Source organism: Salmo salar, chromosome ssa11 (assembly GCF_905237065.1).
Source record: "Salmo salar chromosome ssa11, Ssal_v3.1, whole genome shotgun sequence".
Classification (NCBI taxonomy): domain Eukaryota; kingdom Metazoa; phylum Chordata; class Actinopteri; order Salmoniformes; family Salmonidae; genus Salmo; species Salmo salar.
Genome location: NC_059452.1, coordinates 8,045,780 through 8,059,340, shown reverse-complemented (window position 1 = coordinate 8,059,340; position 13,561 = coordinate 8,045,780). Strand labels below are relative to the sequence as shown.

Genomic DNA, 13,561 nt, shown 5'->3' with positions numbered 1-13,561 from the left:
TATTGTATAACATAATGTCCTAGGAGTGTCATCTGATGAAGATCATCAAAGGTTAGTGCTGCATTTAGCTGTGGTTTTGGTTTTTGTGACATTATATGCTAGCTTGAAAAATGGGTGTGTGATTATTTCTGGCTGGGTACTCTCCTGACATAATCTGTTTTGCTTTCGTTGTAAAGCCTTTTTGAAATCGGACAATGTGGTTAGTTAAAGGAGAATCTTGTCTTTATTGTGTAAAATAGTCATATGTTTGAAAAATTGAAGTTTTTGGATTTCTGAGGCGTTTGTAATTCGCGCCACACTCTATCATTGGATATTGGCGAGGCGTTCCGCTAGCGGCACATCTAGATGTAGGAGGTTAATAGTGCCACGTTTTTTTCTCCACAACCTTTCCAGACTTTCTGCTCATCACCTTCCCTGTCTGTTGATGTCCATGAAGCCTCTAAAAACAATAAAACAGAGAGAAAGAGAGAGAGAACAATTGAATAGCTGTAAACGATATTCTCTTTTCCAAGTAAACAAACCGTGTGTGTTGTGTGCCTTCATCGGAGGCACCATCAGAAACAGCCTCTAGGTAGAGGTCGAGTAGTTTTAAGAGGCCTCGGTAGGTGTACGGTCTGGCCTATCAGAGAGCAAGGTGGAGCCACAACCATATTGCCTAAAACCATACACCACATATCACCACCATCCACTGGTACACTGCTGCACAAATCCAGCCAACTTCTGAATCACAGTACTAAACCACACTATCTGCAAGTTAGTGAATAGGAGGCCCAGCATGCTGCCTACAGCTATATATATAAGGCATTTACACAGGCAGCCCAATTCTGATCTTTTGTCCAATAATTAGCAGAAGAGCTGATCTGCCTGTGTAAACCAGACCTAAATGAGTTGGCTTGAGTTTTAGATTACCTTTGAACAAACTCAGGTGTGCATGAGGCCTCCTCCAGATACTGCAGCTTGAAGTTGTAGTAGCTTGCAAAGAGTGCAGTCATCCCGTTCACAAAGTTGGTATGTGGCCCGACGACACCTGTCCTTCAATGAACAGCATTCAGGCTGTGGGTTTCATCAACGTCTCTCCTGAAGTACTGTAGATAAACCTAATGATACGGGATCATCTTTTCAATATATACCTTTTTCCAGCAACCACCCCCATAGGACCCCCGCCCCTCCCCTCCCCCCAAAATTGTTAGTGCCCAACACAATCACATGCTCGATCCCACTACTTGGCTTCCTTTACATAGCAAACTTTAATGAGAGGAGGTCTATACAGTACCTTGTACAATCAACCGAGGGGTGCTGAGTAAGGGAACAGATCGTTGGATGTCAGAAGCTGTGGCAGACGGCTGGAAAATAATACAGTAAAATACAGTATATTACAACTCAGTGGTGTGTGTGTGTGTGTGTGTGTGTGTGTGTGTATGTGTGTGTGTGTGTGTGTGTGTGTGTGTGTGTTTGAGTGAGAACTTACATCAGCCTGAAGGAAGACGCCTTCCTTAAGTTCTTTAAAGTAAGCCAAAATGACGAGCATGACGCAGATGGCCTTGTTGGTGTCCTCGTTTTCTTGAAAGGCAGACAAGACTTGAACCCCTGGGTTGGCCTTTGTTGACTTGACAGAACTTCAGGATTGTCTGGCTTCTCCTCTCAATGGCCTCCGGCAGCTTCTGTAGGATGGGAATGTCAGTTGAGAGATGGAAGTGGGAGTATAGGCCCCTCCGTGAGAACAGAAATGGCCATCCTTCCTTGACATCTGACGTGGAGGGTGGAGGGTTTCCGTTCAGGTAGCGCTGCTGTAGTAAATATGCCTTCTCAAGTATCTTCTCTCCTCTCTCTGCTTCTCCCATCCCTTCTTGTGAGTACATTTGCGCCATCTCTCTCTTCATCTCTTCCAAGGTCTCCTCTGTTTCCCCCCGAGGGGAGGCCTTCAGGTTGCCACCTAACACACCCGTACTGGTCCACTAGGCCTCTTGACGTGTTTCTTCCTTCTGCTGACTCGCCGCCGCGCCAGTGTGCTATACCGGTTTACATGTTCTACTCTTGTTTTGATCTGGTTTAGAAGCGAGCCAAAGCCATGTCCAAATACCTCTTCATCTAGGTAGACATCAGTAAAACTTCTGGGGTACTCTAGAATGATACTTCCAACATTGTGACATATTGCTCTGGACAGATTAAGATTGTGCTGGCGCATTTGATCGACGACCAATCTCACCATTTCTATTCTGTCTCCTGCTGATGGTCTTGTATGTTGTACCACTGCTGTACGGATTCCAGCTGGCATCCTGTCCCAGCTGACTCTAAAGTTTATAGGCCATGGTCTACTGAGGAGTGGGGATAAAGGCAACATGTTTGAGGTGCTTGGAGTGCTCGGGCAAGAGAGGGGTGAGGAGGGGCCAGGTTCTGAGTATGATTAAATTAATCCGCGTTCTGGAAGAACAAAGCACACAAAGCATTTTGGATTTCAGATTAAATGTTTCTTATGAGGCAACAGTACGGAATGTCACCTTTTACATGAGGGTATTGTTTTACCATTTAGAAATAAAATACTTTATGTACTTTGTGCCCCTATTTGAAGAAGTCATAAGTATTTGGACATATTCACTTATAGGGTATTAAAGTAGTCAAAAATGTAGTATTTGGTCCCATATGTCTTGGCCACAATTACTACATCAAGCTTGTGACTCTATAAACTTATTTGATGCATATGCATTTGGTTGGGTTTTAGGTTGTGTTTTGCCCTATTAGTAACTGAATGATGAAATTAGAGACTGGATTGCTGCAATATTATAATTTTTTTCTCATAAAATGTACAACCAGCAACTTTACCAGAACACATTTTCATTTACATGTCTGAGGTCTATTATGGGACTCAATAGGATATTAAAGTCAGGACAATACAAGCAAGTCAAAGACCAAAACAAAACTCAGAACAGTTTTTAAACTCGGCAACAGCTGTTCTGTGTACTAACTGTTCTATATGGTTCAGAATACTGGAGGATGACCTAACACAACCCAAATAAATTATCTGCCTTTCATACAACCTTCTTTTGAAAATACATATTCCATCTACTGGTCTAAGATCATATCTAATCAAGACCTCATCAAACTGGCAAAACAGGATGGCATGTCAACGATCAAGCAAAGGCGGTGGAGGTGGATCAGGAAATGGAACCTCCTCTACCAGAGTGGCACTTCCCTGCACACTTGAAGACAATGTAAAACAACATGGCGTATAACAGTAGAGGCAGAGCTCCAGCAACACCAGCTCAGCCGGGGCACAATAGAGAAGACTTCCCAGGACAGACAAAAGTGGAAGACCCTTGTTGATGCCCTATGTGCCACCCGGCGCAATGGGAGTGAGTGACAGTTGAGGTCTATCATCTCTTTATACTGCATGTTCTTTATCTTCAAGTTTCCCGGAAGTTTGCAACAAAATAAACAGAATCATGGTGAACTATGACCAGCTGAATCCTGCCAACATGTAGCTCTTCATCATATTTTCCAAGCAAAAAAAAAGCCTTTTGAACAAAGTACCCTTAACTGTCACTTGATTTGTAGCCTTTTGACTCTAAATGAAAATTCCTTGATTCTGTCATTGTAGTCATTCATGTAGAACTCAGTGCTCTTTTCCACTTGTATACATTGTGGGAACAGGTTGCCTGCACTTAAGTAGGCCTGGAGAAGCTGGTGTCACTCTAGAAGTGTTTTACACTGGTTTTTGAAGTTGTGGAACTTTCTGGCACATTGCTTGAAGAAAGTATTTAAAACAAAAAAATGTATTTCACCTTTATTTAACCAGGTAGGCCAGTTGAGAACAAGTTATCATTTACAACTGCGACCTGGCCAAGATAAAGCAAAGCAGTGCGACAAAAACAACAAGTATGCTTGCTCTCAAACCTTAAAGTCCAAAGGCGAATAAGTGGACCAAAGTGGGCAATGAGCTCTGGATAGTGACATAGGTAGTGATGTTTTGGTTTAAGGGCATGGTCAGGACAAAGCTCTCTCCTAAAGGTGATGTACTCCTTAATGAGGAGATACTGATATAAGCCACCTGACCTGCTGTGACAGGAGAGGTAGCAATCTGAGAAAGCACCAATTTTGCACTGCATGTCCACTGAGCCTTTCACTACGAGGAGAGATGTTTGTCGTTGGCATCGTTTCCCTGATGTTTGAATACATCTTTGCATCGGTTGAGTTGTAAATAAGTCAAATGTTTCTCCTGAACTAACCGAGCAATAAACAAAGCTAGATCATAGGAAACAATGCACTCAAACAGGCCATGCCCTAGACATGGTACCAGGCTGGTAAACGTGGAAGTAGGCTAGCTGATTGAAAGGCGAGTGGAATTTGACACCACACACCGAATCTGTTGCACTTGCAGCTAAATCCTGCAAATGGGTTCGATATGACTGTATGGTTCTTGCTGTGCCACACAAGTTCTACAAGTGTTTCTAGCAATATCACAGTAGTGACAGAAAGTAATGCTCTACTGAAATTCTCCAGAAACCCCCAATGCAATGAGATCCTAAATTGTCTCCTAAAAGTACCTTTTAGAACTCGCCCATCACTTATCTTAATTCCACTCTCCTCCAGAGCTTTCAGATCTTTGATGAGAGGGTCAAGTACTTTTGTCTAGGCCAAAATATTGAAAATCCTGCTCTCTACACAGGTGAACAAGCTGCGCATGATCTATAGCTGATATAATATCTGTCAGAGGAAAGTAAATTGCAAAAACGTTGTGTGTTTTTTTTCAGGAACCGAGTGGATTGACAACTTCAAATGAATCCTGATAGAGTATCAGAAAAACAGAAGACGGCTCAGTTTTAAACAATGGATCCCCCTAAACTCCCCTCCCATCCTGTACATTCTGAAAAACATTCTCTGTTGAGGGTTGGGCATGTGTTGCGCCATGCTTCTCACATACAGACTCACTTTTAAAAAGTGCAAACAATGTCAGCTGTACATCCTGGGAAAAAACATTCTTTACCATTATCATAATTACCCAAGAACAGGGGCACAGGCTCAACGTAATATAAATTATTTTTAAAAGCAGTCTTCTGCTTTTAGGTCTGTGCTTAAAATTCCACTGTTGCAGGCCTTAAGGAGAACCTCTTTCTTTATGTCATCTATAATGCTGCTTATATTGGCCTCTGGGATTCCAAGGCCAGTCAACTTATCACTTAGTTTGTGCCAGGCCAATGTGCCAGGCCAATGTCATAGACATTCTGAAACTCCTCTTTAATAGTTTGAATAGTAGTTGCAGGCAACAATAATTTAGCTTGCAGTTACAAATAAAAGTGTCATATTTTTATAAAGAAAACATAATCGACAGAAAAAAGCTCTTCCGGCTCATCTAAGCTATCGGATGTCATAGGCACACTGGCATGACCCAAAGGTTCAGCTGCAACATGTCAGTCTAGCACAGAGTCATCTAGATGTTTTCCTAGAAACATGGGATGCAAAACTTGACATAACAGTGGACTTGATGTCACAATCTCTAAATGGGAAATTGATTTCTAATCCTTTTTTCATTTTTTTTTTATTAGTAGTAACCCCTTTTTCTCCCCAATTGGTAGTTACAGTCTTGTCCCATCGCTGCAACTCCCCTATGGACTCGGGAGAGAGCCATGCGTCCTCCGAAACGCAACCCAGCCAAGCCGCACTGCTCATTTAACCCAGAAGCCAGCTGCACCAATGTGTCAGAGGAAACACCGTACAGCTGGCAACCATGTCAGCGTGCATGCACCCAGGCCCGCAACAGGAGTCGCTAGAATGCGATGGGACCGAGGACATCCTGGCCGGCCAAACCCTCCCCTAACCCGGACGGTGCTGGCCCAATTGTGAGTCGCCTCATGGGTCTCCCGGTCGCAGTCGGCTGTGACACAGCCCGGGATCGAACCCGGATCTGTAGTGACGCCTCAAGCACTGCAGTGCCTTAGACCGCTGCGCCACTCGGGAGGCCCATTTCTAATCCTTCTTGAATATGTGCCTTCAAGTGATGAACAAAAGAGGTTAAGGTGTCACACCCGACTGCACAAGACTGAACCACACATTTTAAGGGTGTGTCGCAGTGTTGTTGACAATCTCTCAGCACAAACCCATCAGCTTTATTATTTCTATACATATGTGCTTTAAGAGCAGTGAATTTATGGTATGTTGGTGAGCGTTCAGGCACCCCACATTGATAGGTAAAATTACATGTGTTACTGTGCAGCTTTATGTGCTGAGTGAACTCAAAACCAGTAACAGACACATGGTCACAGGTATTACATTTGCAATGGAACATTTTGACCAAATGGCTGAGGTAAACAAAACCAGAAATAAGACAGGTAGGCAGCAGACAGAACCACTACTAATACTACACTCAAGACTCCCACAACCAATAAAATTGGCAGCCACTCAGTGCAAGCACACAAAATGTCCTCTTTACCTTTTGTAGTTCAACTTTAGTATTGCTTAATTGCTTAAACACAAATGTTTCTAAGATGATGTTAGCGAACTAACATTTAGCTAGATAAATCACACCACCACATCTAACGTTACCTAACGTTAGCCTCTCTAACGCCCAACTACTACACCACTATTACACCTTTTCGATAACCACAACTACTCGAATAAAGCCAAAATATACAAAATTATTGCCAGCTCTGCTCAATTATCGCCTCTCTGCTTTGTGCAACTAAATAGCTTTTTGTGCGAAGATTTTGCAGTAAAATAGATGTGGAATGGATGAAATCTCAGTCAGGCTTCTACTGTTAGCTTACGACTAGTAGTCGTGAGAACAGATACAGAAAATACATTTATCTTTATCACCATTGGTTGATGCTACTCATGCGTAGGCCATTTTGGAAATGGGCAGCTCCAGATAGGTTGACGCTCCTCGATCCGGGTAGCTCCCTAGGTGACAGCACCACACTGTCTTTGGTGACAGACTGGTCAGACGAGCCAGGCTGTCCCCTGCTGCACTTACACTAGTAGCCCATCCACCGCAGCACAGCTAGGCTAACATAGCGCGCAGATAACATTGCAATCACAAACATGCATTCCTCAAATGCTGCTAGTCAACCACTGTATCCAAGGAGCTGTTCTTGCAGCTCATGTTAAGTTAGTTAACGTTACACGCACAGCAAGCTGCTGTAACGTCAGGCTAGCTAGCTAGCTCGCCCATATGTCAAACGTGAAAAAATAACGTCAGCTAGGCTAAGTCATTGTATCCTGATGAAAGAACTTGTCCGAAACATGTCTGCAATAAAATTATATTTGAAGGGAGTTTGTTGCAAGCCTGTGAAGTTAGCCTATAACATTAAGTAATCCAAGCATTCACTTCTCTTGAATTCAAAATTGGTCTCTGGCTGGCAGTGGCGATCCTTCTTCGATTAGTCATATTTACATAATGGTAAAAACATTACTAAACAAGCATTGCCATTCACAATAAAACCATGAATACAGTACAAAATTGTGAAATGTTATTGTAAAATCACAGCTATTTTTAACAGTGTATACGCATTAATGGTCGCACAAAAACACACACTTACACAAATACAACCACACACACACACCACCAGACCCTAGACCCCAGCCACACAGCTGAGCCCAACAGCTGGTGTCTGTACCCCAGGGTGGTGTGTGTGTGTGTGACTGTGTTTGTGACTGTCTGTGTGTGTCGGGGGGTGGGGGGGGGGGGTTTATCTGTCTGGGCTGGAGATGGTTAGCTAGGCAGCCATGTGGATTAAGGGATCAGGGCTGGTGTCAGACAAACAGTGGATTACTGCTGTAAAGCTGCCCTCTCTGGCCCGAGCCTGAAACTGAGACCAGAGGCTCGCCAAGAGGCCTCCCCCACCGCCTTGCACCCATCCTGGGCCACCTGACTTATTAAGGCCCTGGATTAGCACACAAAGGAGCAGGACCTTGGAAGACCCCGGGCCTCTTGGTCTGTAATAACAGTGGTAATTGAGTGTGTTACTGCAGCATTGCCCATGAATGCCAATCATGCAGGATTGTGTGTGTGTGTGTGTGTGTGTGTGTGTGTGTGTGTGTGTGTGTGTGTGTGTGTGTGTGTGTGTGTGTGTGTGTGTGTGCGCGTGTATGTGGTGGGCGTACGTGTGCACGGGTATGTGTGTGTTTACATGTCAAGTCATTCATGTTGACAGTATGCTTATGACTATGTGGGCACTGATTGTTTAATGTGTGTATATATTTGCACTCTGTATGCCTACTCGCGTGTGTGTGTGTGTGTGTGTGTGTGTGTGTTACATCTTGTGTTTCCCTCTCCCCTTCCCCAGAGCTATGACTGGAGGTCTTATGTAACATGTTTGTTCAAGTGCCCTCCGAGATGCCAAGTCACTGTCACACAGCCCAGCCTGCAGGATAGAAGAGGAGGAGAGAGAGGAATGGGGGCTTTTTCCTCTCATGTCTGTCTTCTGCTCTGTCATTTCCACCAGCCCACTTCCAAGCCTTAGGCAGCAGTAGGGAGGGGGTTGGATGGGTGGGTGGGTGGGTGGGACACACACACACACACACACACATCCACGCACATATTGTACCAACACACACACACACACACACTCCCCCCCTATTATTGGATGAACGTGTGTGTGAGTGTGTCTGTCGGGAGGACGCAGCTTCTTATCATAATCCTCCTTACTAAAGAAACGGAGCGGAGCAGAATGAGCCCTCTGTCCCTGACTGTGACTGTGCGGAGCTGCTGGTGTAGGAGAGAGACAGGAGTGGAGCACTGAGCAGACGTAACAGGGCCTGTCTCTCCCTGTAGAGGAGCCACTGACGAAAAGAGATGACATTTAAACTGGACAAACTGTACAGGCTGTTTCACATGCACAGAGAGGCGCTGGATGGTGTGTGCAGGACACGGACATAGAGATGTGGTAAGTGGTTTGAAATTGTAAGAATTGGTCGCCTTGCATTGAGCGAATATGATAGTTGTATCGATTGTGTTATCTACTTGTAGTGAGTGAATATGATATTTTGACGGTATTCATTCATTTTGAGCTGCGTGATTTGAATGCGGGGTGTTTATAGTGATGATACTGAGGTTCATTTGCTCTGTAAAACAAAGGGGCATATCTTGGCTGTGGTGGTCCTGGCTGACTCTGGCATGGGCCTTTGGTAGAGTAATTTAGCTTTGGCTGTTTTGTCTGTGATCCATTTTGGCTATGGCTCTGTAATTTAGCTTTGACACTGTCATGTGTCTATAGAGCTGCAATGAGGTTCTGGCAGGTGATTAACAGCCTGCAGAGTTGGTGATGTTTTGGTGATATTAGGTTGACAGCAGAGCAGATGGCCCAGTGACAGCTGTCAGCACTGGGAATGACACAGTTGCTAATGGCTAGCTGGGTGGCTAGTGAAGTAGCTTACATAGGCTATTGCAGGCTAATTCAGATTTGTGCTAAAACAGCTTTGTGCTGAACATTGTTGTCATATCAATTGCGGTATAATTGTTTATTTGCTCTCCCCTGTCTGAGTTTCATATGGGCCTACACCTGAGTGATTGCAACAGGTTTGTTTATAACCCAAAAACAGTTTGACTTTCATCCATCATATTTACACTTTAGTTAAAGTAATGCATGCAAAGAAAGGGCTCCTGCTATCCCATCACTTTGCTCTCTTTCGTTCCTTGACAATCTTTGGTAGGAAATATGAGAGACGGCTGCTCTCCCTACATGTTAGTGAGAACTATCCCCCGGCGGCTCAGAAATAGCACCATACTAATCCATATTCATCAATCTCATCATCATAATCAGACTGATACGGGCCGTCATGTAAAAGGTGTCATAAGTGGCAGAGCGGCGCTAGCATAGACCTTACATGTGTCATCACTGTATGATTGGCTGAGTCTGTACAGCACTGAACTTTACAGCACACACTGTCGGGCTTGTACTGTAGCTATGAATCACAACTTAATGCTGTCAGATTTATACATGAGTAAATTTAGAGGGAACAGCGAGATAAAGAGATAGGAGACAGAGACAGAAAGAGAGGAGGAAGATAGGGAGACCAAAGTAGAGAGGAAGGGAGAGAAACGGTTTGAAACAATCTTTATTTTCTGTCTTTTTCACTTCTAACCATACCTCTCTGTGAATGGGGCTCATTAGCGAGGGAATAGGAGAGGAGAAAAGGGAAGAGAAGGGCAAATGAGGAAAGAGGAAGCAATCAAGAATGAGGAAATGTACAGTAAGTCGCTGTCATACAGACGCTGTAACGTAGACGCTGGGAGTCGGAAAGCAAGTGCAGGTGGTGAGTTTAATAATAAACGGAACATGGAACAATATAACAAACACGAGTAGCGTATATACATGAAACACATACACAATACTGACTGGAGAAAGAACCTAAGGGAGTGCCAGATATAGGGGAGGTAATAAGTGAGGTGGAGTCCAGGTGTGCCTGATGATGACGTGCAGGTGCGCATAATGATTGATGCCAGGTGTGCGTAAGGATGGATCCCAGGACCGGTGGTTAGTATACCGGTGACGTCGAACGCCGGAGGGGAGGAGCGGGAGTAGACGTGACAGTACCCCCCCGACGACGCACGGCTCCAGCCGCAGGACGACTCCGGCCAGAAGGATCGTCCCCGAGGACTAGGAGCGAGCCAGTCCAGGGCGGCGAAGGTGGAAATCACAGATGATGTTGGGATCCAGAATGTCCTCCACCGGAACCCAACACCGCTCCTCTGGGCCATACCCCTCCCAGTCCACCAGATACTGGAGCCGACCCCCACGATGTCCGGAGTCCAGTAGAGATCTGACGGCATAGGCCAGACCCCCTCAATGTCCGGGGGGTGTCGTGGGGGACAGCATCAGCTAGACATTTACATTTTAGTCATTTAGCAGACGCTCTTATCCAGAGTGACTTACAGTAGTGAATGCATACATTTCATACATTTTTCCCCCGTACTGGTCCCCCGTGGGAATCGAACCCACAACCCTGGCGTTGCAAACACCATGCTCTACCAAATGAGCCACACGGGACCAGGGGACCAGGAACCACCGGCTTGAGAAGGGAGACATGAAAAGAAGGTGAGATACTGTAACCTATACCTATAACCTAAGCTGTAACCTAGACGTCACCTCGTTGACCCTCCGGAGAACCATGAACGGCCCCACAAACCGGGGGCTCAACTTTTTGCAAGGCAGGCAGAGTGGGAGGTTCCTGGTAGAAAGCCAGACACGATCCCCAGGGTGGTACACGGGGGTCTCCCTGTGGTGGCGGTCTGTCTGCTCCTTTTGATGGTGGATGGCACACTGGAGTCTCACGTGAGCATCGCTCCACATTTCTTCTGCGTGCCTGAACCACTCATCAACCGCAGGTGCTTTGGTCTGGCCCGGGGTCCACGGAGCCAGGGCCGGCTGAAAACCCAGGACACACTGGAAGGGGGTCAACCCAGTGGAGGAGTGACGTAGCGAGTTCTGGGCGTACTCCACCCACGCCTTCCGATGAAATTGGCACTGCTCAGCGTTGACAAACAGGTGCTTTCCAGGACTGCTCGAACATGAGTGATGTGATTCTCCAGGGTAGCCGAGTAGACCAGGATGTCATCGATATACACGACCACCTGGCGTCCGAGCATGTCCCTGAACACCTTAACGAATACCTGGAACACTGACGGAGCATTGGCTAAACCAAATGCCATCACCAAGTACTCGTAGTGATGATCAGACATCGTGCTAAATGCAGTCTTCCATTCATCCTCCCAGATATGGGTGAGATTGTATGCACTCCGAGTGCACACCCTGGCGTTGCAAACACCATGCTCTACCAACTGAGCTACAGGGAAGCACTCTCGCGACCACCCCTTGAGAGCCCTCTGTTGCCATGAAATGGTGGGGTTATGACGAGCCAACCAGGGAAGGCCTAGTTCTACGGGAAACGCAGGAGAATCAATGAGAAAGATTCTCTCCTCGTGACCCCCCTGCGTCACCTCGTGACCCCCCTGCGTCTCAATAAACAAGTGAACAACAGAGGGCTCTGGATGAGAGTGGTGCAGACTCACCTGGGGTGACACCAGAGTGCCCTGCCTGCTGCCTCGACTCCCAGAGGAACCAACCCGGCACCGACCTGCAGTGTGCCCTCTGCGGCCACAGATGGTGCACAAGAAGGCCCCTCCTCCAGCCTCCATACGCACAGCCCCTCCCAGTTCCATGGGCACCGGAGCGGGGGGGGGCTGGAAAATGGAACTGACAGAGCCCCCTCTGGATGTCTGCGGGTGACCAACAGGTTATCCAACCGAATGGACAGGTCCACCAGTTGGTCGAAGGTAATGGTGGCATCCCTGCAGGCCAACTCCCGCCAGACGTCTTCTCGCAGGCTGCATCGGTAGTGGTCGATGAGGCCCTGTCGTTCCATCCCGCTCCGGTGGCCAAGGTCCGGAACTCCAGTGTGAACTCCTGTGCGCTCCTCGTCCCCTGCCTCAAGTGGAAGAGCCTTTCCCCCGCTGCTCTCCCTTTGGGCGGATGGTCGAAGACGGCCCGGAAGCGGCGGGTAAACTCCTCGAAGTGGTCCAACGCGCGTCTCCTTCTCCCCATACGGCGTTGGCCCACTCCAGGCCTCGCCCCGAGAGGCACGAGACGAGGGCGGACTCCCTCTCTCTTCCTGAGGGAGCTGGATGAACGGTGGCCAGGTATAGGTCCAGTTGTAATAGGAACCCCTGGCACCGTGCTGCCGTCCCATCATACTCCCTGGGAATGGAGAGACTTATCCCACTGGGAACGGATACAGGAGGGACGTGTAGAGTTGTCCCCGGTTGTGCTGGTTGAGGCGCTGGAGAGACTCCCTGTCTCTCCCAGCGGTCCAAGGTATGGACAACGCGATCCATCATGGCACCGAGATGTTCTATCATTGCCAAGTGTTCCTGGACGCGCTCCTCGACTCCTCTGACCGGGGTACCTGCTCCTGCTGACTCCATAACACGGTGTGAAATTCTGTTAAGGCTGGGCACTGCTGGTGAAGAAGTCAGGTGCAGGAGAGCAGAGAGTTGTGAAACAAGTGCACACTTTATTTGGCAGGCAAAGTGTACAGCGCGAGAAATCACAACCTGAATAAGGTTTAAACAAACAAGCCATCTACGTGTACACGATACATGGAACAAACCAGCTATACGCGAAACACCACGTAACACAAAACAATTTCACACAAAGACATGCAGGGGAACAGAGGAATAAGTACATGCAGTGTGATTAGGGAATGCAAACCAGGTGTGAAGGAAACAAGACAAAACAAATGGAATGATGAAAATGAAGCGGTGATGGCTAGAAGACCGGAGACGTCGACCGCCGAACACTGCCCGAACAAGGAGAGGAGCCGACTTCGGTGGAAGTCATGACAATGGGAGAGGTTAACGGTACTTTGTGGTGATTTCATTGAGTCTTCTGTAATCTAAACGTAACCCTCCATCCTTCTTGGCCACAAAGAAGAAACCAGCCGACGCGGCTCCATGGCCTGGAACTCAGCCACTGACAGAGGGTAGATGCGTCTGCACAGAGGCGCAGACCCTGCCAGCAGGTCGATGGCACTGTCCCAGGGGGGATGAGGAGGAAGACGGGTGGCGTGGGTC

The 13,561-nt window shown here is 47.0% G+C and overlaps 1 protein-coding gene and 1 pseudogene across 1 annotated transcript in view; one reads left to right on the top strand and one right to left on the bottom strand.

The window, feature by feature from the left end:
- Nucleotides 1–405: 405 nt before the first annotated feature.
- On the bottom strand, nucleotides 406–2,432 carry LOC123725229 (uncharacterized; annotated as a pseudogene).
- Nucleotides 2,433–8,699: 6,267 nt separating this feature from the next.
- The window catches only part of nav2a (neuron navigator 2a), a 221,231-nt gene continuing 216,369 nt past the window's right edge, over nucleotides 8,700–13,561 (top strand). Inside the window, exon 1 of the mRNA XM_045688967.1 lies at nucleotides 8,700–8,876. Within this exon, the coding sequence (XP_045544923.1) occupies nucleotides 8,844–8,876 (33 nt within the window). The 5' untranslated portion in view covers nucleotides 8,700–8,843. The remainder of the gene's footprint in view (nucleotides 8,877–13,561) is intronic.